This window comes from Trichosurus vulpecula, chromosome 1, assembly GCF_011100635.1.
Source record: "Trichosurus vulpecula isolate mTriVul1 chromosome 1, mTriVul1.pri, whole genome shotgun sequence".
Classification (NCBI taxonomy): Eukaryota; Metazoa; Chordata; class Mammalia; order Diprotodontia; family Phalangeridae; genus Trichosurus; species Trichosurus vulpecula.
This window is the reverse complement of record NC_050573.1, coordinates 21,643,121-21,666,097: the sequence shown is the minus strand read 5'-3', so window position 1 is coordinate 21,666,097 and position 22,977 is coordinate 21,643,121. Positions and strand designations below refer to the sequence as shown.

General features: G+C 50.2%; 2 protein-coding genes across 3 annotated transcripts in view; one reads left to right on the top strand and one right to left on the bottom strand.

Annotated features, from left to right (window-relative positions):
• MYO1H (myosin IH) overlaps nt 1-4,797 on the top strand; it is a 48,795-nt gene extending 43,998 nt beyond the window's left edge. Inside the window, exons 28-31 of the mRNA XM_036761050.1 lie at nt 677-747; nt 2,079-2,176; nt 3,685-3,784; nt 4,663-4,797. Of these exons, the coding sequence (XP_036616945.1) occupies nt 677-747; nt 2,079-2,176; nt 3,685-3,784; nt 4,663-4,797 (404 nt within the window). The remainder of the gene's footprint in view (nt 1-676; nt 748-2,078; nt 2,177-3,684; nt 3,785-4,662) is intronic.
• A 701-nt stretch (nt 4,798-5,498) lies between these two features.
• The window catches only part of KCTD10 (potassium channel tetramerization domain containing 10), a 30,112-nt gene continuing 12,633 nt past the window's right edge, over nt 5,499-22,977 (bottom strand). Inside the window, exons 3-7 of one of the 2 annotated variants that reach the window (XM_036767936.1) lie at nt 16,121-16,290; nt 14,867-14,953; nt 14,347-14,399; nt 13,156-13,351; nt 5,499-9,837 (exon numbers count right to left, since the gene is read on the bottom strand). In XM_036767936.1, the coding sequence (XP_036623831.1) occupies nt 9,619-9,837; nt 13,156-13,351; nt 14,347-14,399; nt 14,867-14,953; nt 16,121-16,290 (725 nt within the window). In that variant the 3' untranslated portion in view covers nt 5,499-9,618. Of the gene's footprint in view, nt 9,838-13,155; nt 13,352-14,346; nt 14,400-14,866; nt 14,957-16,120; nt 16,291-22,977 lie in introns of both variants that reach the window. The other variant, XM_036767928.1, reaches the window with a different exon arrangement.

Genomic DNA, 22,977 nt, shown 5'->3' with positions numbered 1-22,977 from the left:
AAGATGCTATGCTACAACCAACCATTTATTGTAGCACAGTGCCTGGCCTGCTATGATAGGTACTTAATAAATGCTTGGTGCCTTGATTTGACTTTAGCTGGATTCAATCCTGGTTGGGCTTCCTGCTAGAACCAGGGTCCTTAACCTGGGATCTGGGAAATTTGTTTTAACATTTTGATAAATTGTTTTATAATCTCCTTTAAAATTCAATGTTATTTGGTTTTATGCACAGTCAACAAGCATTCATTAAGTGCCTTCTATGTGCTAAGCACATTTAAAACCATTCTGAGGAGTCCAGAGGCCTTACCAGACTATTCTGTAATACAAAAGAAAAAAAAAGCTAAGAACCCCTGCTCTAGAAACACACTTGCAGCCTAGTCAAGGCAGTGATGGTGCTGTGGGACATGGTCTCATCTCAAGCTCCCGAGTTGCTAGCATTCCTGATGGTATAGTGAAAAGCCCATTGGACTTGGGGTGAGAAGGCCTGGAGTTGAGTCTGGGCCTGGCCACAAGTCAACAAGCATTTCTTAAGGGTTTACTAATGTATGTGCTACTTACCCCATCTGCCTCTCAGGGTGGTTGTGACCAAAGTATTCCATGACCTGTCATGAGCTATTATCTGTGTGGGATCTGCTGTTAGCAGTGGGGGGATTTTAACTTTGGGGTTTGTCTAAAGGTGTTTCTACCAGCAATCTGAGCGACGGACTTTTTGTCATTCACGTATCGCCAGAGGACAGCAAACAGAAGGTATGAACCTGGCCATAATTGCTACTAAGCTAGGGATACTTTAAAAAAAAAATTTTTTTTAATCATGGGGCTGGCATTCTGTTGTTCTGATGGGTAAATCTGCAGAAAAAAGGATGGAGGATTGGCAAGAAATTCAATTAGCTTCCTATCCAAATGCAGATAGACACTTTCCACCCCAAAATAATCCAGGTGGGGGGATCCACTCCAGGATGGGGGTGCAGGAAAGTAAGAGGGCTCTATCAAAAAATGACTGATAAAGAAACAAGTTATTTTTTCATTCTATAAAAGTGGGGACAAAAAAAATCACCAAATTGCTTTTCCATCATTGCTGAAAAGAATTTTCTTTCTTCTTGCTGGAATTCAATTCAGTAAACATTTATTATGTACCTACTGTGTTATGTTCCATGTTAAGCACTGGGGATTTTGTTGTTCAGTCCTGTCCTACTCTTCCTGACCCCATCTGGGGTTTTCTTGGCAGAGATACTGGAGTGTTTTGCCATTTCCTTCTCCAGCTCATTTTACAGATGAGGAAACTGAGGCAAACAGGGAGAAGTGACTTGCCCAGAGACACACAGCTACTAAGGGTCTGGGGCTAGATTTGAACTTAGGTCTTCCTGACTCCAGGCCTGGTAGTCTATCCACTGTACCACCTAGCTGCCTATGCCCTGGGGGAGACAAAGAAGAAAAGATAGTCCCTGCCCTCTGTGAGCTTATAATCTAATGAGAAAGTTTGAATCGAGTTGGGAAAAAACAAAACCCAACACAAAATTAGAAATCTCAGAGAAAAATTTAGCACTCAAAATTAAAAAAAAAATGCTTCGTAAGATGCTTTCGTGATCTGTTTACCTGTTTGGCGCAAACGCTAATCTATCACTAGAGAGTGTCATAGAGAGGGGAGAGAATGGGCCATGGCCCTTCTTATTGGGAGGCAGCTACGTGGCCCAGTGGATAGAGCAGTGGACCTGGAGTTCAAATGTAACCTCAGATACTTAATAGCTGTGTGACCCTGGGCCAGTCTCTTAACCTCTGCCTTGATTTCCTCATTTCTAAAATGAGGATAGTAGCACCTACCTCCCAGTGTAGTTGAGAAGATCAGATGAGATTATCTGTAAAAATGCTTTGCAAACTAAAGCCCTACAGGAGTTATTATTGTTAGGAATGCTGGGCGTGGGGTGGACTTGATGCATAGGTGTGGGATGGCACTTTTCCCCTCCCTTCCCACTCTGAGGTTTCTGCGGAAGATTTTTTTCAAAATTCTAACTAAATGCTCCTCAGGGCTCTCTTGTCAGACAAAAATAACTTTGAGATGGTCCTCCCATTCTTCATTTTAGGGTGACATAATTTTACTGTGTGAACATATCTTTGAAACAGTGACTAAACTCTCCATGGTGGTGAAGAAAGAGGACCTAGTCCAGGTGGTTCAAGGAAGGTAGGCTGCCCCTCATCCCTTCCCAAAGAAAGGAACTCACTGAAAATGTGGGCCTGATCAGGCAGCTGCCTTCAAGGGCCACTGGTGGGGAGCTCAAGACCACCTTGGGTAGATCTTCAGGGCTGCTGATGCTGCCTCAACCTGCTCTTGGAGGTTCTCCAGGCCTATCCAGACGTGGAGATCGGTCACCCCCTCCTGCTATGGCCCCATAGCTTTGGCAGGGTGGGAGGTGTGAGAATACAAAGAGGTGGCTCCTCGTTAAAAGGATGGGAACTGTGTGAGAACTCAAGGCGTTCTTTCTCTCAGTCCTGAGCTTACCCCCTAAACCTCCTTACTAAAATATAGTCAAACTGAGGCTTCCATTGCGTGGAAAGCTTGTCTTGGTGGAATTTTTTTTTTTTAATCATCAGCTTGGCCTTAAGGAGGAGATAACTGCATACTTCATCCTACCTCGGTTTAGGGCTCCCTCTATACAAAGCCTTCATTTATTTGTTTCTGGTTTTTTTTGGCAGGGCAATTGGGGTTAAGTGACTTGCCCAAGGTCGCACAGCTAGTACATCTGTCAAGTGTGAGGCCGGATTTGAACTCAGGTCCTCCTGACTCCAGGTCCTGTGCTCTATTCACTGCGCCACCTAGCTACCCCAAAAGCCTTCATTTAAATATTACTAGATTCTATATTAAAAAGTTGTCACTTGAATGACCTAGGCCAAAAAAAAGATTCCTGAGGTGAGGTCAAGATTTCAGAAAGATCTTTTGTGAAAGGAGGGCACCCCATCCTACACCAACCCCTTCTCGCATCCTGGTTCGAATCTTCCTTTTAGGTTTCTGGTGCCTTTGCCTTAATTCTTCCGATCGCACATACGCAGGGCATGGGGGCCAAGAAAATCTGGGCACCTCTTCAGGCCTGCTAGCTTTCTGTCTTCCCTTTTTTATGTCTGAGGATCATCATGTATGATTATGTATGGGAAATGACTGTGTCATCATGGTCCAGGCACCACATTAAAGCATCAGAGACCACTTAGGCTCCTTGATGAATCCCATTTGAACTGCTCCTGGACAAATTATTTACATAATTAGGGAATTCTTATTGAATTATCTTTGATAATTATCTTTGATATATATTTTATTTTTGGTAAATTATCTTCAATGATTCAATTTTTATTGCTTTTTAAAAAAAGTTTTGTGCAACTAAAATTGCCTTTAGATTAGAACAAGAAGTTTAGTTTCAAACAACCAAAGCCTCACAGATTGTGTGTATGCACACAAACATATGTATATACACACAACACATATATGTATACACATACACACAGTGCATGCATACATGTATGTGCACATGTATAAACACACACATGCATATATACATGTACGTACATATATGCACACACATGTATGTATACAGATATATCTATATATCTGTATATATATGGTTTTTTTGAGGTGGGGAGGGTGGAAGCAGGGAAGCAGTAGATGGTAGATATGTAAGTCATTTTTGCCTTTGTTTGTAGTTTACAATTTTACATCAGTTCGGGAAAAGAAGGCACCATAATTTTCAGTACTGGGCAGGAAGAGCAGATCTATAAAGACAAAGATGGACAATTAACAGTGGTAAGTGTTGTCTAGGGAAGGTGAATAGCTACCTGGAGACAGACTGGGAATAAAAACCCAGCTGTTTGGAGTTGTTTGGACTCTTGGTCTGAACCTACTCACCAGCAGGGACCCTGGGTAAGTCACCTCTATCTGAGCATGTTTCCTCATTGGTCCGATGGGATGCCCGCTCTGCCTACCTCCTCAGGCTGGTGAGAGGGGATAGAGTGGCTGGTTTGAATAGATCAGTGGCCATATAGGTAGGTGGCATCAGTATCTGGGGGAGGGAGGAGAGGGTGTTAGTAATGGCAGTAGGCTTACACAGCATCTCAGGGTGATGTTCTAGGTTAAGTCCAGAATCATGGGAAGTGCCTACTGTGTGTTTTTCGGACAAAATAAAGGAATGAGTGGGAACCAACCATGCCTATGTTTCAGGAAGCATAGGGAGTGGAAATAGCCCTGGTCTGAGACTCTAGAAACCTGTCTTCAAGTCATAGCTTTGATAATTCTTTAATATGTGACTTTGGGCAAATCCCTTGACCTCGCAGCTTCACTGCCTTCCTCTGCAGAACGGGCATAATACTTGCACATCCTATAGTTCTGGAAGGTTATGAAAAAGTCCTTAGGTAGATGAGCACCATTTAGTGACCCAAGAAGACGGTGGAGACATGAGAGCCACATAGACCTGGGAGGACAAACACAGGGCTCCCAAGGCAGGTTAGCAGGGATGCTGGCGAGTGTGACTGGAACAACAAGGGTCATGAGCTCATTAGCTGTGAAAGTTGTGAATATTTGCCTCCCCCACTCTTGAAACTAAGACTCATTTCTCCCATAGGTGTCAGTCCAGATGAAATCCTAATATGGGCAATGTCCAACGGTCACCATCTTGGCTCTTAAAGGAGAAGATGAGCATGAAGGTTCCAGCTCAACAAATGAGTTCCAACTTCACGCGTGAGAACGTGGGCGTTATTGAGGAGTTACAGTCATGTTTATATGGTCATGCCATAGGTGTAGACCCCATCCGCTCTAGCTAGTCTTTTCAAATGTGAGGCTTTGTTTGACCCCACAAAACAGCAGGCTTCCTGAATGTTCTTACTAATGCTTGCCTGGCTTTCACTTTCATTCAAGTAAGTTTTGGGGCCTGAAAACTGACTCCCACCCCTCTTGCTGCTTCGTCCTTGGTGACACCATCCCAAGAAGTACGGCCCTCTTTTGTTGCCCAAGGGAATGCCCATCCCCCCCCCCCCACTTGGATGAATGAAGACGACACTGAAAACATTTCCTGGACAGAGTAGCGTAGGAATGAGGTGGCTGTTTAAGGAGACCCTAAATACACAGTCTGACATTACTAAGCAAAAGACATTTTGCAGAGCTGTAGAAATTGAGTTTCTGGCTTTAAATAAATGTGGCTTAGACCATTTAAGGAAGTACCTGTGTGTGTCCCTTTGAAGGCTATTTCCGTAGTTCCAGCTCTCATGGACTGCTCTGTCTGAAGGCAGAGCTACAAGGCATTTTCCCCCATTCCAGATTGTGAAAAATCTACCCAGGATATGGCAACATGGCAGATGTTAAGGTCTTCTGCTCTTTTAGCACAGTGGGGTTTTTACCCAAGACTCCCAATCAGCATTGCACCGAACCAGGTCTCTCCCATCCCCAGTGCCTTGAAAGTAGGCCTGGAACCCTGGCTTAAACGGGCCCAAGAAAGCCTAGAAAACAGGCATCAGACAGCTGTATGTAGAAGTCCTTTATATAATTTTATTTTGCATATATATATGTATAGACAAATGCTTGTAACTTATAAACATTGAATATTTCTAAAAACAAACCAAAACAAAACACAAGCATTTTGTGCATAGCTTTAAGGGAGGGCAGTTAGTATAAGACATCTGAATGTGCTAAAGTGATATTTTTGGTGAACCTCTAGTTAAAAGTACACTCAACACGAAAGTATCCTACTATCGCAACTCTACAGGAGCTGAATCACGCCTATTGTCCCCTTCACAGTCATGGTCCATGATGTGCCCATGGGCCAGACACGGTCCACGAATGTTAAGAGTTTCAGTCTGACAGTTTCTTCGAAGGATACAGAAATACGTGTTAGCAAAGACTGGACTAAACTAAGGCTTCAGCACAGTGACCATCGTGCTCACGTGTGGCTCAGAAAGTCCACTCTCCTGGCAGACTCTGCAGGGAGTGTGCTGGGTGACTGAATGTCTTGGGCATGGGATGAAAGAGGCCAGAACTGAGTCTCCTGGAAAGAGCAGTCAGTGTGACAGGAGCAGCAGTAACTTTGTGTCCCCCACCTCTTTCGAAGCTGTGCTAAAACTCATTTTTGTAATTGTGCAATAAAATGGACTATTTTTGACTAAGTGTTGGGCTGATATTTGACCTCTCTTAAGCAGTCGAAATTAACTTCTAACCTCTGAAGTGTCACTAGAAAAATGGCTGCAAGTAATAGCCAAATCTAGAACCTAGTTTCTTGTCCTACTTGGGGTTGGGGCCGAATCTAGAACCTGGCTTATCTTTCTGCTTGGGGTTGGATCAGTCAGCGCCAATACATGGCATTTAATAAATGTTCCTTGAATTTTGTCAGATTGATGGCATCTCTCATCACTTTATGGGATGGGAACATAAAGCTAAGTTTAGTTTCAGAGGATAAATGAAAATTTGGATTTGTGAGAAAAGACCTAACAGCAAATTCTTGGTCCAGTATGGTCAGCGAGTCAATTCACAAAGGAGGACAAAGTTTGATCTCGAAAGGGTCAGGACAGCTTCAGGAATCAGGGGATTAGCTTAGGACCTCTTTTCCCTTCTTGCTTTGTGGCTGGCCCTAAGTTGGTATTCTGGGCTCCTAAGTGCACCCTACTTGAAGAACAAGACACAGCATCTTGGCCTCCGGGATGTGGTTGGCAACCATAGGGATGGGCTAGCTGAGGACAGACAAGGCTGGGGAGTTCCGATAGAACCATGATTTGTCTTTTTGCCACAAAGGGAAAGAAATTAAAACCAGTCACAATGTGACAGAGTAAAGGAAGTGTGTGGTTCCAGCATCATTGGATTGAGTTATGGTTCTGAGACGCCAACTGGCTTTTTTCTTGGTGCCTCCTCCGCCTGGGGGCTTTTCCCCTTCTCTGCAGGGTCTGGAGAGACATAGGCTTGGGGTCCCTAGGAGGTCACTTTGGTCAGTGCCACATCAACCTTGGGACCACCTGGTCTTCCCCCAAGCTGAGCCATTCTTGTGGCTGTATGTATGGGAGACTGAGATGGAAGGAAAAGGCAAATTGTCAGAAATGTCATCTTGACCGTGGAAGTACTAACCAAGTCCAGGTTTTATTATGTGAATGATAAATTCTAGACTAATGACACTTTTGAAGAGTAATTAGACAGTGACTTCTCCAATACAATGGACACCTCTAAGGCCTACCTACATTGATGATGTTTTATCATTGTATGATGTGACCTGATTCACAAAGCCCACCCAGCAGAGGGGCAGGGAGCTTGTCTCAATCTCTCCAGAGGCCCCACAGTGTATATCATTCAGGTGGGAAGTTTAAATCCCAATCAACACAAAGTTCTTTTCAAATTCATTTTTTGGGGGAAGAAGACACCTTGCAGGTGAAGCCTGACTTGGTAAACCGAGTCGGGAACATTTTGTACAAAGCAACCGATCTCAGCCTTTGGCTGATGAATACATGATTAGGATAGTCAGACGTGGTCTGGGTGTGATTTTCTGATCTCTACGGGCTTGGGGATGGCAAGGGGGAAGGTAACAGAAGACAATGTCACAGCATTTTAAAAACCCGCTCCCTTCCAATCGCTTACAGGCCAAGTCCCTCTGAGAGCATATGGCTTAAGTCACAAGAAGCCGCTTTAGTACAGAAATAGACTCACAGAAAAACCTTGTCTGATAATACTCAAACGTGCCACAACTAATGCTTTGGTATAAAACTCAAACACCCCTCTGGTCAGTACACAGGCATTTTCTCTCATTCATGTCCGTTATCTCTTTGCCGTCACAGGCCCGAATCTCCCCCTTCCGTTCCCTTGCGGCAAATAGACAACAGGGAGGTAGCTACTGTGGCCCTGCCCACCGCACACCCACTCACCCCCTTGGCCCAGGGGCAGGGGGCAACACGACTCACTCTCTCAGTCACACAAACACATCCTTTTTCTATTCTCTGAAAGTGGCAAAAACAAACAGGCAGAAGAGGACATTTCCAAGGTATCTGTACATCCTGTCAGAGTGCTGAATGAGCACTTCTGATGACCCCAAGCCGGGGCCCAAACCACAGAGACCCAGAGGTAAGGCCTAGACCCCTGCTGGGAACATTCTCTTATTTACAGTAAGGAAAGGCAGAAGGCCAGGGTTTGAGGCCTGACTCTGATACGGACCAGCCGGATAATGGTGGGTGGGACACAAGCGGCTCTCAGCTTCTTCAACAGTAACATGGGGCTATTGATAGTCACATTCTCTCCCTGGCTGGTTGTGATGAAGAAGATGCTACAAAACATGAGGACATTCTCCTCAGAGTCTGAGCTTCTCTCTTGGAGCCTCTGCTCCAGGGCGGGAGGGGATGGGGCAGGGCAGGGGCCGAGTCTCCTGGCTCTGCGCGGGCAAGGGGCTGAAGAAGTCATCATTTCCAGAATCCTGACTCCGAAAGACCCACCCTAGTCTGCTGATGGCCAGTCCTGCCTCTCAGGAGGCATGGCAGGGGGTGGGGGAAGGGCCAAAGCCAAGGAGCTGCTGAATAGAGAGCCTGCCTCGGAGCCAGGAAGACTCAGGTTCAAAACCTGACACTGGCAGCTACAGGATGTGTGACTAACTGCTTAGTGATGAAGACAACTCCCTACGACAGTCAATGGCTGAAAAGTGCTGACCCACAGTGATAGACGGACCTGCCTTGGGAGCTCCCGAGACCAAGAAAGCCCCAGGTCCGGCCCCAGTCGCTAGGCTATGACCCCCACTCATTGTCAGTATTGTAACAGAGAACATGGCTGGACAGTGGGGTCCGCCTGGCCTGTTGGCTGTCTGCTGTCCTGGCTGTGTCCCACTGGCCACGCAGAGCTGATCTGCCCCCGCCCTGCCCCCAGCCAGATTCTTAACCAGACACTTGGGGGGTTGTGGCCAGAGCCCTGCCCACAGCCTAGTGGGCCAGTGAATGGAGCTCCTGGCCGAAGGGCAGGATGGAACATGGGGTTCCTTTATGGACCCAACTCTGCTGCGTCCTTATGCTAAGGGGCTATTTCCTTGGCCACAAGATGCACATGATTGTTCTAAGAGAAAAGAAATTCCCATTTGAGAAGGTTTTGCTGTTGCTTTTTTTTGCCTTTTGGCCATGGAAATACTGTACGTGCCGCCTGGGAGGGGGGCGGCATAGCAGTGGGACAAGCCTACAGCCCTGAGCTTCCCCTCGGGATGGGCAGAGACCAGCTCAGGGCAGCCTTGGGGACTGCAGAGCTCTGTGACACGTGCAGCTGACCCACGGGAGGGAGCCCCCCACCTCAGGCGATCTGCAGGTTGCTCAGAGCTGACCCCGAGGGTTTCTCACCAAAAATAAATACTGAAAATGAAAGTCCTCACTGTTGCACCCACACTCTTCACCCCCAGGACTGGGCAATGCTTTCCCCAGAGACTTGTTCACGTGCAGGGAAAGAGGAAAAATGACAGATGCAGCATGAGCAGTCCCAGGGTAAAGAGCGTCCCTGTGACAGAACCAATTCACTTTGCCAAGAAATACCAAAAGAACGATCTAGTTTGTTATAAAATACCGTTTCCAGACTCGACAGACTCTCAACATTGCCTGAGTGCCTGGGGGCAGTCTCTGCGAGTAGCACAGAGGGGGTGACTGGACTGCTCACTGGTGGAGGTGTGCCCGGTCATCGGGGCGCTTGATATGGATCCGACGCACACGCTCAATCCTCTCTCGCTCTTCATCCTCATCCAGGTGGTGGGAGCGGCCGGCAGCACCACCCGTCGCCTCCAAAAGTGCATTGTCGGGGCCTCGGCCATCCTGAGCCTCATACAGCAAAATATTCAGGGTTTCCTCATAAATGCGGGCCTCTGGGAACTCCACCTGTATTCCCAGAAAATGGGGTGAGTCCCTCAAAGCCACAACTCTCGACCTCCATCTCCCCAAGCTCAGTTTAGACCCAACAGGCCCCTGGACCTGCTTAGCTGGGTGGCCCTTCCCCCACTGGGGCTCTGGTCTCCTCAGCCACAAAACAAAGTGATGAGACCAGTCTAGGGTCTTGGATGGGGGTGTCCACCCACTAAGCAAACGGCATGCAGCACATGAAGGACATTACTGCACTGTAAGAAATGACCAACAGGAAGATTCAGAGAAACCTGAGAAGACTCGTATGAACTGATGCAAAGAAAGGGCAACCAAGAGAAGAATGTGCATGGCGATCACAGTCACGCCAAGAGCAGCAGCACCAGGGGCTGCCGGGCAGGAGAGGGGCAGGCATGTTCAGAAATAGCCAACGGGATGATTTGATGGGCTTGACTGTTCTTTCTTCTCACAAGGGAAGGTTCCATTTGGGTGGGGAGAGTCAGCCCGAAGTGAAAGCATCGATAATACATTCCCTTGCTGACACTTGCCATGATCAGCTGTGTGACCACAGACAAGTCAATTAAGCTCCCTGGGCCTCACCTGTAATATAATTAGGGTGATAGGACCTAACCCTCAAGGTTGCTGAGACTGAATGTAAAGTACGTAAAACTTTTTAAACATTTAAAGCTACATAAATGTGTGTCCATACACGTCACCTACTCTTATCTCCAAAGTCTGTTCATCTCCGACATTTTAGGATTCCTTCCAAACCTGCCCAGAACATGAAGGTTTTGGGAATTTTTTACAAGAAAAGGTTCAGGGCTGGGGAGCTGCACCTTGAAGTTGGTGGAAAACCCCTCTTGAGGGCTGTGGACAGAGACCTTTGGTGTTTTCTTCTCTCTAGGGCCCGTGGGGCAGGGACCCAAAATTCCACTGCTTTACAGACCACCGATGCCCAATTTAAAAGGTGGGCTGCTATATGCAATTCTTTGTCCTTAAGCACCCTAAAGTGTGTTTAGAGTGAAAGTGAAACAAATGCTTGGACATTCATTTCAATGTGATGTCCCTTTCTACAAATGAAAAACCAATCCGGATTGAATAGCTCAGGGAAGTTCATCAGGAAAGCAAAGGGAAGACCCTGCTTCCACTCAGAAAGGGAACTGTCTCACTGCAGACACTTCTGGGGACAGTCTTTCCAAGGGTGGTCATGCCACCCAAGGATGGGGGCCCCATGGATACCAGGACCTGTCTGCTGGCAGGATGGATGGCCACTGAGCCAGGCCCGCTTCAAACCCAACCTCTCCCTGCTCCCTAGACTGGCAGGGAAGGAATGAAGGGGGCAACCAAGACAGATGGGGAGGGGGGCGGGCCTTGAGGCCCACATGCCGGGTGTGACTCTGCCTGGGCTAACATGGGGAAGGGGAAATGTTCTCTCTTAGTTGTTATAGAGGTAATCTGTCTTCTGTTCTGAGCTTCTGTTTCTCTTGTTAATCTGGTTCTTCATCCCCCAGAAGGAACAGAGGGCAAGGTGGGGGTCCTACAAATGTCCCAAACGGAGAGACGTTCATGACATTCTAAGGTTCATTTTGAAGGTTATCCGGTGATTAGGGAATCATGTTCAGAATGTTGTTCAGCTTCCTGAGCCAGAAGAACCCAATGACTTGCTGCAGGAGGGGCCTATAGGCCTAAAAGGTTGGCAGAGGAATGTGTAGCCACGACTGCTGCTGGGGCAGAGGATGGACAAGGGGAGGGAAGAGGCAGCTAAGCGCTAATGCTGATAAGGGGCTGACTGTGTGCCAGGCACTGTGCTACGTGCTTTGCAAAGATTATCTCGTTTGATCCTCACAAAAACCCTGCAAGGTCAGTGCTATTATCCCCATTTTGCAGGTGAGGGGAAACTGAGGCAAACAGGTTCAGTGGCTTGCTCAGGGTCACAGCTAATTAGTGACTGAGGTCACATTTGAACTCAGGTCTTCCTGACTCCAGGCCCAGCATGCCATCTCCTGCACCGTCCGCTGTGGATGGATTACGGGGTGGAGAGAGAGGCCAATTTCTCAGGAAGACGATTTTAGAGGGCACCCAGTGCCTTCCCCATCCACACTGTGGTCCATTTAAAGAGGATTCCAGCTTCCACTTGTGGTCTGTTTCTCCTCAAAATCAAGCTGTGCCCATTGCTGGCTTTCTGGGCCCCTCTAATTGTATGCATGTGCCCAGCAGCGGCTCCTAAGGGGAGCAAACCCAAGCCTCCTGCAGCAGCAAATAGGCCCGTGGTACCTGCTTCCCCTTCACCAAAAAGCAGGCAGCGCAGGAGGGTGTGGCAGGAAAGCAAACAGCCTCCATCGCCATACAGCAGCCAAGGGCTGAGGGGCCTTGCCTCTCAGGACTGGGCACTGGACAGGGCAGGCCTTCCTGAGATATGAATCCCCCTGACAAATGGTCATCCGGCCTCTGCTCCATGAGCTTCTGCGGTGGGAAGGCCCTCTATTCCATCTGGGGCGTGCTCTAACTGTTGGAAGAGCCTTCCTGACCATGAGTGCAAGCCTGCCCCCTCATGCCTTCTGCCCCCAGCCCCAGCTCCTAATTCTGCTCCTGGAGCCCAAACAGAACCATCGAATCCCTCGTCCACAGCGCAAACCTTCGCATGTTCCAAGACAGCCATCACCGTTTGCCCAGGTTTCTTCTCTCCCCTCTTAAATGTGCCTAGAACCTTCAACAGGAGAATCACTGTCTCCAGCTGGGAAGGAAGCCTAGGCCACCTCCTCGGGCTGGACAGTTCTAGTGGTCAGGGGGGCCAGCTAGACTTGGAACCCCAAGCTGCCTCCCAGTAAGTCTGCTACCCTCCCCACCCAATCCTGCCTAATACATCTGGGCCTAGAAGACTAAGTCAGATCTCTTTCATTTCTCTCCATTCCTTCTCTCTTCTCTCATTTTCTCCTCTCTTCCTCCCTTCTTCCCTCCCATCCTCCTCCCCCCTCAGTCCTGTGGCTCCTGGTGGAAGGTTCCCCTTCATCTGAGGGACAGAGCACTTGCCCAGTCCAGCTTGGGCTGACCAGTGGACCACAAGGCTTGGGGGGGCCAAACAGGACTGTGACCTGGTCTCGCCAAGCCTGGACAGCAGAGATGAGAGAAGACAGCTTTTCAAGAGCAGAGGCACCAAAGTAGCCAAAGCACCGTGAGGGCCATCTTGGCACAGATGTAGCAGTGCCGTGGAGAGGCTGGATCCAGGCCCAGTTCCAACCCCGCCCCTCCTCCCTCTGTGACCCAGGCCAGGTCCTGCCCCACTCTGGGCCCCTTCCGGCTCTAGCCCTGGGCTCCCAGGAGGCCTCTCAGGGCCCTCACCTTGGTCTGCTTCTTCTCTGTGGCGTAGACGATGGATGTACAGCAGACTTCCGCAATCTTCCGGCCCTGACCGTAGAAGGACCAGCAGCAGATCTCATCACCAATGACATCCTTGATAAACAGGACCCTCCCGTTGAAACGCAGTGACAGCTTGTCAAACAGCTCAATGTTTTTCAACATGTTGTCATCAGAATTGCTACAAAAGAACATCCACGGTGGTGAACCATGCCCATGGACTGGCACAGTGTGAATGGGCTGGTGGGCAGAACAGCCCTTCCAGGGGGAGGGCATCACCTGAGGTGGGTGGGGGATGGGGCAAGGAGGGGCCAGGCAGATCAGAATGAACCACAGAACCACAACGTTTTGAGAAACCAGATGGAGTCAACACACTGCAGTTGATGAATCTGTGCTAACCACTTCATTAATGATCCTGATTAATTGGATGGGGGGAGGGAGGGGGCTCAAGGTGAGATCAATCAGGAGAGAGGAAATGAGGCCCCAGTCAGGGTAATAGCGGTGGGAATGTGACTGAGGGGCAGAGGAGGCTGGTTTCTGCAGAGACACAGAATCAACACAGCTGGGCAACTGATCAATGATGGTGCCATGCTGTGCACAGGGCCATCGGAACTTCTTCAGTTATTGGAGCTGTCTCCTCTATGTCCCTGCTATGGACCTCTCTGTGTATGCTCATAGTATGCCTATCCCTTCAAGAATTAGGCCTCAGTACAGAATAGGTGCTTAGTCAGTGTTTGAACACAAGCTCTGAACAGGCTCACAGGTGCCCTCTTGATGAGTGGAAGGCTCAATGGAAAGTCTTTGCCATGTTTCCATGATCTTCCTCTGCCTGTTTCCGGGATCTTCCCTCTGCCTGTTTCTGTGATCTGCCTCCACCTTGAATTCTCAACCCGAGGAAGCACTGAGGCAGAAATAAGTTTCCTGAAGCAGTGAGAATCCTGGTGGGGCACTGGCTTTTGGCGGGTGGGCAAGCAGGGGATAGAAGTGAGGAGACAAAACGCCTGCTGAGGTTCAATAGAAGACCTGAGTTCCCGTCCTGACTCTGGTTTCATTAACCTGGGCATGAGCTCAGGGGAGTGACTGCCTCATCTTTAGAAGGGGGGGTCGGGGTTCGGGGGTCTCTGAGGTTTTCCTGCTGGCAATAATTGTGTTGCCCCCGAGCCACGGTGGCCTTACCTGGTGTAAGAATACTTGTTGTTACTTCTGTTGTAAAGCAACTTCACTGCTGGCTGCATTTAAAGAAAGAAAAAATAAAATTATCTGACAGACTGGCCAGGTGCCAGGACTGGAGACCTGGCACAGGACAGGAGAGAAGGGAAAGGCAAGAAGGGCTCTTTAGAGTGAGTCACATTTGGGAGAGGAGGGATAAATGGGAAGCGCAGGGCCCAGAGTCCAGAGACTTGAGTTCAAATCCAGTCTCAAATAATTTATAGCTAGGTGACCCTGGGCAAGTCATTTAACCTTTGCTTGCCTCAGTTTCCTCAGCTATCAAACAGGGATCATTATGACAGCACCTACCTCCCAGGGCTGCTGTGAGGAGAGAGTGAAGTATCTGCAAAGCCTGGGCACAGCACCCGCCCACAGGTGGCACTTAACAAATGCTTGTTCTCCTTCCCTTGCCCTAGATGGAGGCCTGGTCACAAGTACCCCACCCTCACCTCCTGGAGAATCAGCAGAGATGTGGCCTCCCACTCACCTTGTTGGACGTTGCTATCAGTTTCTGCTCCTCTTTGGAGGAGGTGATCACAGGGACCTTGCAGAATGGTTCATAGGAGTCTTTGTTCTGCTGGAACAAAATTTGCCCTCAGTCTGGGGGGTCTGCCCAGAGGGAGACTTCTCCCCCTCTCAGGACCAGGCCTTCCCGAGGCCCAGCCCAGGGCGCAGCGTTTCCTCTGCTCTGGGTCTGGTGGGGGCTCTAAATTCCAAGTGTTCTCAACAAGTCCTAATGGCAAGAAAAGGGAGTCTGCCAGACGCCAGGTGGCTCCTTCAGGAGATCTCTGCCCAGTGTGCCCAGAAATGTGCAGTCTTGCCCTGCACAAGACACATGGTCTTGACAACATGGAGTCCTGAAATGCCCGATGCCAGACACAGAGCCTCGAGGATGCAGAGCTTGGGGGCAGGGAGGAGAAAATTCTAAGAAGGACAGGTAAGATTCGAGCCCAAATTCCAATGCATGGTCCAAACTCTGCTATCTTCCTGGAAGTTTCTATTCCTCCAATGAGTGGGCTTAGTAGAAATCTTTTCACAGTACAGATCTGGCAGATTTTCAGTTAGAAGGCGCCCACCCCACACAGCAAAGGAACCCCCACAACAGCTCACCCACCAAGTGGTCAGCAGCTTCTGCTTAAAGACTTCCAGGAAGGGGGGGAGGGCTCGCTGGCTCCCCAGGCACCCATTCAGGGGTCTGGCCTCCACCAGGCCCCACAGCTTCCACCCAAGCAGAACAAGGCTAACTTTTCAAATCTTGGACAAGGGATGAAGTGCCCCCAGGGGAACAGCTAAAGGCTCTGAGTGGAAGCTGGACCTTCATACTCTTTGCCAAGCTTGGAGAATGGGACATTCATCTCATGCACAAAGTCCCTGAGGGCCGGGGCTGGTTTTTGCCTCTTTTTGTGACCTTGGCACTTAGCCCAGTGCCTGGCAAACATCAAGCACTTAATAAATGTTTATTGAAATGGAGGGAGCCTATGGGCTCAGGTAAAGAGACTGAATTTTCCTCTGATATTAGGCAAGGAAACTGCTGGGGTTTCTCCAAGCGGGTGACTCCTGAGAATGGCTACCCAAGCCAGCCCAATCAAGGGGCTCTGGGTGGCAAGTGGGGTAGTGCCAGGAGGGGGAGATACTTCAGGGTCCCATGAGGCCACCCCAAGGAGGGGATAGGTGAAGGGGGAGAATAGAAGGTGGTGCGTCCTGGGGCAGGTGCTGAGTCTTGAGGAGGCCAGACACCCACCTGCAAGGCTGCCAGGCACTCGTCCACCAGGCCCTGGACCAGGTAGTACTTGGCCTCTGCCAGGAGCTCCTCAACTTCCCGGCGGCTCTCGGGCAGTGGAACAGCCCCATCCCGTAAATAGTTGAGGATCGTACCAAAGTGTTTCCCACACCGGTCAATGAGGATCCAACCTGTGTGGAAAGAGAACAAAGGAGCCAGTGAGGACAAGAGTAGGAAGGCACGAGAGGCTGGATGTCCGGGCACATCCCTTCTGCAGGGACCCAAACACTACCCTTAGCCAGTGGCCCAGCAAGACGGCAGAGCCCTCCTCTCCTCAGTGCTGGCTCACCAGGCTACAGAGAGCCCGAGGCCAGGCCCAGCTATCCTTGGAGCTGGAGCACCGAGATTCATGTTTTCGCTCTGCCTGTGGGCCCTCGCTTACTCTTGTGGGGTGGCCTTAGTTTCCTCCCGTGTAGAAACAAGAGGTGTTGGATGACATGCCTGTGACCTCCAAGGTCATGTAAGATGTAAGAAGCCTGGAGCTACAGCTGCCCATGAAGGGAGCATCGTGTCCATGGCTGCAGGGTGGGCTGTTCAGGGGACTGGCGGCCGAGGGAAGAGAAGGATTTTGCTCAGAACCTTTCCTTCCGTTGACCTCCCAACAAGTCAGTGTCGTGGATGTCTGTGTGGAAGCTCAGTTTCCAAGCTGCTGCCTGTCTTCTCCTTGCTCTTGGGATGCCTCCTGCCGGCCAGCCTTATCCAACAACATTGCCCACTCAACCAGCCGTCTCATTTTAGAGAGAGGGAAACTGAGGCCCAGGCCTGCAAATGGTAGCCATGTTACAAACCCTGCCAAATCCAGCTAAGGTGCTGCCGCTGCTGCCACACAGCCCAATAAGCCACCCAAAACAGAGCCTGGCCTGTGGGGCTGGCCTTAGTGGTCCTGTTTCATAGATACATGTTTTCTTACACAGCACTCCCTTCTGGAGGCTCCCACCCCAGAGGCCCTGCCCTTTCTGCAGTGACGGACTCCACTGGGCCAAGGGATTTTTCATGAACTTAGGGGCCCGGGTCACTCTTTGTGGTGATCCTGAGGTGGCTCTGAACACAAAGCTGTTGCCTTCGCTGCTGTCTCCCACCTTTGGCAGGTCTGCTACCTTGTGGAAGGGCTTGTCCCCCTGGTGCCTAGCACCAGCAGCCTCTGAAATCTGCTCTTAAACCTACTTAACACATCCAAATTACTTAGGGTCTCCAAGCTCCTATGGATAATCGGCAGCCACCCCTCCCCACAGCCAAATGCCAACAGCACAAACACGCCTGGCATTTGTGGCTGGGTAGACAGGAAGGCAAACGTCTTTACAAAGATGGCACATCATACACGTGGCTGCCCTTAGCCAGTCCCCTCCCCGACTTCCTATGTCAAGGACAACAACACATAGCCCTGGCATTGATAAAAACTAGAACCTGATGAAACAGAAAGAATGTCTGACTTGGAGACAGAAGACCAGGCTCCCGCTCACATGTGGGCAGCTCCGGGTAAATCACCACTCACATGACTCAGAATCAGATTGAAGAAGTAAAGTCAGCAAGCTCACACCAAGTGTCAGGCACCGTGTTAGGTGAGCCTGGGGGGATGCAAAGAGAAGCCAACACAGCCCCCACCTCAAGGAGCTCACATGCAAATGACCAACAATACAAACCTTCTGATCCAAGCGCACGGCTAGTCTGGTGGACATGCCCCCTTCCCCAAGAGAGAGGAGAGTTGCCCCCAGTGCCAAAACAGATGGTTGCCACTCTGATAGCAGCAAGAATGGGGAAGACCCTGGCTGCCCGCTGCTAAGGGATGGCCGATGAGACCGTGGCATGTGAGCATGATGAAGAGGGCTGTGCCCATTACAACAGGGATGGTGCAGAGAACTCAGAGAAGGCCGGAGAAACGGTCAGGAGGGAAGGGTGTATTGGCAATCAAGATGGACTCTTAGCACTTATTCAACCAAGTGCCCTTGAAGAGTTTGGCCTTTGTTTCCTTGATTAAATTAGGAGCCCTTGATGACCTCTTTGCCTCAAGGGAAAGCCGGGTCTACACGGGTTTGAGTGACATGTTTGTGACATCAGAGGCTTTTAGACCACATGGGTTTAAGATGCATTTTTGTGCCACTTTCAGGTCACGTGGGTGAGTCACATGTGTGACTCACCTTTGACCCTGAACAAGATATATAAACCCGGAGGTTGGCTTTTTCCTTTGGAACTCAGTCACAGCAGGAGTGGCGCGTGACTCTGGGCCAGCCGTTGTCAAGCTCCTGGCTGAACTCAGATGTTGATGGTTCCTTGGTAACTATGACTTGTATTTAGTCTGTTTATAAATGTACGTTTGTAATTTGATTGTATTTGCTCTGAAGTTCAGGGTGCTGGCTTTTTCCCCTGAACTAAGTGAATGGTATTTGTATGTTTGATTAAACTGAGATTGCTGACCCCTTAATGTTGCTTTCCTTAGTAAAGCAGATCAAAAGACCCTGTGTTGGCAGCTTTCTGTGTGCTGGCTGTTGGTGGGTCTCACACCCCTTCAGCAGCCACTAGCAGATTGTTTCGAGACAAGAGTCCAAGCACAGACGGCTGGTCAGCAGAGGAGAACAAGGCGAAAGGCTTCAGGCCTTCCCTGAGCCTCAGGGCCAGGGCAGTGCAGTGAGCATTCAGAAAACCTTTAAAAAGGAATGACATGCACACCCCCACCCCTGCCCTAAGCTCCTGGAGGCTCAGTTTCATCATCTACAAAATGGGGGTAACCCTCCTTCATAACAGGGCAGGCATGGACCAGGAGCGGGGATTTCACTGGTGTAAAGAGTGTGGGGAGGGGAGCCCCTCCAGCGGGGAGGCTCACTCAGCCAGGATGGGTTGGGGCACCTCTTGGCTACAAGGCCAGCTCTCTGTCCTGCACAGCTGGCTTACGTGACCTTACCTGGTCTGACACTATCACTCCCATCAATAGGCTCAGGATGATGGGACATACTCTGTCCTTCAACCACAGCTCAGAAGCAAGTGCATGCCCATTTTCCAAGGGGCAAACTGAGTCTTAGAGAGAGGAAGGGGCTTTCTCAACTCCAAACCACAACTGGCGTTCAGCCTGCTCCATGATGCTCCTGGACATGTCCATTCCCACCCCTCGGGGGCACTTGGGGCACTGCAGGATGGGAGCTATCTTGGTATGAGAATCCAGGCAGAGGCCCCGCAGAGAAGGCCCCCATTTCTCCACTGTTCTATCAGGGAAGGGCTCTTCCTCTTCTCACATCTTTGATCCACAGACCATCCAGCTGCGAGATCTGAGCAGAGACCCCTCACTTCAAGCAGACAAGTGACAGACAGCCTTGAGTTTCCATAAACTACCAGGAGGTCCACGCGGTCGGGCTCAGGCCCAAGAATGCTGTCAGGAAATGCTTGTGGTGAAGGAATCATATTTTGGACAAATATGGGCAGAGGAGACTGCACACATGCCGGGCAGTTCCAATTAATGCCATTTTAACTTTAAAATATATCTAATTGCTTTATAAAGGGAAACCCCTCCCCCAATGGCCAAGGGGGGCTCAGCTTGGGGAGGGCCATCTTCTTCAGATGCTGATTAAGCCTGGCCACTGGGCCTGGGTATTTGGTGGCCAGTTCTGACCGGAGGTGCTAGGTCTCTCCCTCCTGGAAGGAGAGACTGGTCTTGAACAACAGGCTGCCTCGGGAGATGGACAGGAGAAATGGGGACAGCAGCCTGGAGGGGGGCTGGCCTCCTATGGTTATGGAATGTAGTGGGGCAGGGTTCCTGCTAATGCATGAGTATAGGGATCTTTATTTAAGTGTGTGGTGGGTGGATCCTCTGGCTGTCTGGTGAAACCTACCGACCTCTGCTCAGAACCGTGGTTTTAAATGCATAAAATAAGAACCGATACTTACTTAGATAGTGCTTCTGGATCTGCAGATCTGATCCTCACAACAACCCTGAGAGGGAGGGGCTGTTATCACCCCCATTTGCAGATGAGGAAACTGAGCCTGGGAAAGGCTGAGTTACTCATCCAGACTCATGTGGCCAAGAAGTACCTGAGGCAGGATTTGAACTTGGGTCTTCTGGACCCCGAGACCAGAGCTCTCTCTATTGTACCTCCTCACTGTCTCAAAAGAAGTGCAAAGGAAGCCAACTGATACTGAAATGTTTGAAAAGAAAAGCCAGGTTCACAGACCCTCCCCTCGTGCTTGAGGGAGACTGTGCTGCCTTACAAATTCCCAAGATCCTTTGCTACGGACGCCCCCTGCCTCTTCACTCACGCCGTGTCCTCCTTGGGTGGCCTGGACTCTCCAAGGCCCAGCTCTGGCTCTGCCTCCAAGGCCCTGACACATCTCTGCTCCCCTCCAATGTCATTGATACACTGCCCTCTTTCTGGAAGCTGGGATTTGGTAGGTGAGGGTCCTCTCTCCAGAGGCAGGTCCTGGTCCCCACCTACCTTAGCGATGGTCTCTGTGAGCCACTCTGATTGCATAAAGTCCCACCACACAGCCGACCAGTGGTAGCTCATGGAGCACCAGGCTGGGCCTCGGACAACAGACACTTGTGGCTGGGCTGGTAGGCAAGGCCCTTCCTGAGCCTGGGGGAACCCAAGGCCCCCTCCACGCCATAAGAAAGTTCTTAATTCAACACTACTCATAGACCATCTGGTCTATTAAGGCTGGCTCAGGATTGCTCAGGTCGGTCCTATCTCCCCAGCTCAGTGGAGACCAAAATTAGCATGTCACCCCCCAACCCCCCGGGCCAACCTGAAGAATCATGCCCCATCAAACACTTAAAGGAAGGTGATGCCTACGGGTGTGCTCAGTCTCAGCACAGTTCTCTCCAGCCCCTCCTTTCCCAGAGTGGGGACGCCCTGAACGCAGGTATGTGCTGGGGCTGACTCGGGCCTGACTCAGGCCTGATCAGTGCCCTCCCTGCAGCAGGTAGGCAGCCTCCCCAGCAACACGGCTCACAACCCTGCACACTGTCCCAGCCTGCATGATTCTCCTCCATGTCTCTCCATCAACCCCCCAACTGGATCCCTCAGCCCCTCATGCTCTGGAGGCCTTTCTCTGTCTCTACTGGAGAAGGCCCAATCCGCCACTCTCACCTCCTTCATCCTCTGTGACCAAGCCTCCTTTCTCTGCCCTCCAGGGAGAGATCCCTGACAGTCTGAAACACACGCATCCTGCCCCCCCACTCCCCTCCCCGCCCCCACCTCTAAGCCTTCAACAAGGCCCAATGACACCTGGCAGGTGGGTAGGGAGGGTACCACCCCAGGGTACTCTGGGTAAGCTGCAATTCGGATTCTTCTGAGATTACGGACTCCCACAACCCACAGTTGTACTGCATGGTGGGCAGAGGCTGGGCTGTCATGGCCACAAAAAATTGGGGGCCACTAAGGGTGGGGCAACATTCCCCAAATGTGACACGGCCCTATCACCTTATCTGATCCAATTCAATGTCACCAGCTTACTCTCTACAGCCCTGGATGTACACACACACGTATGTGGGCATATACAGGTATAAACACACATTATATATCCACGCATGCATATATACACACACCCACACAACATATGCATGTGAGGATGCACATACATAAGCACACATACACACATGGATGTTCCCCCCTCCCCCACAGTACGTATATACACATACACACCCAGACTGACCCAGCCATCTGGGGAAGGTGTGCATGGTTGGACTGAGCAGATTTCAGAGTGGGCGCTCTGGAGGGCTGCAGGGTTTGATGTACTTCAAAGGATGGTGTGGGATGATGGGAATACACGAACAGGAGTCAGAAGACCTGGGTTCAAATCTTGCCTCTGTGTGACCTTGGCTAAGTCACCCTTTGAGCCCTTATTTATAAAATGGGAATGAACTAACACTGAAAAAGTTACTCAGAATTACTGTCCACAGGGACAGGTTTTGAGAAGATGTTTCTTTCAATACAAATAAAGATGCTGGGCTCCTTTTCAGCATCCCCATCTTGGTCATTTCTGTCACTGTGCTCTATTCCCAGGACATAATCATCAGCCGTGCTCAGGCCTCTTAGAGGCAGCAAGGCTCATGGACAGAGAGATGTCAGGAAGACCCAGGTTCAGATCCTGAGGCCTACTAGCTGCATGACCCAAGGCAAGTCACTGACATTCTCTGCGCCTATGGTGCAGGCCTAGGACTTCCCCGCCAAGTCATAGCCTTGGCCGTCGCCAGCTGCCCGGTGGAAGACGACCCCATGCAGACCTGTCTCTCCTTGTGGACTCAGCCTCTATTTGGAACAATAAGGCAGCTCCCTTTGATCACCTCCAAATACTTGATTGAAATGAGCCACTAAAAGTCAGTGAGTGTCTGCACCAGCAGAGCCCCTGGGGCGAGCCTGGTTTAGGGAGATGAGCCTGCCTGGGGTCAAGGGGCCAGGAATCCAGGCTCCTCACTGTCATGGGGATCACCTGAGACCATTCCACAGATGGAGAGACAAGGAGCTGGTTTAGCAGCTGAGGGCTCCAACAGCCCAAGGGATGAAGGGGAACATGAGAGCTTTGGCAGAATCCTGGGAACTCGAGCCTGAAGCTCTGATGAGATCCTAGGAGAGGGCCCATTTGCCCTGACAGCTGCATCTGTGGCTATTCTGGAAATCAGCAGTTGGAGTCCAAGAACTTGTGGCGTCCACGCCCCATCACCCATCGTCCACCCCCCAGACAAGGCCCCTGGCCCTCCTCCCCTCAAACAGGCCAAACTGGATCCCCTTTGTGGTGCCAGATTTGGGACTTCCATGTCTTCTGGCAAGTCCCAGAAATGGGCAGATATTTCCCATCCACAGGGGCTAAACACCTGACTCATTTTAGCAAGTGAG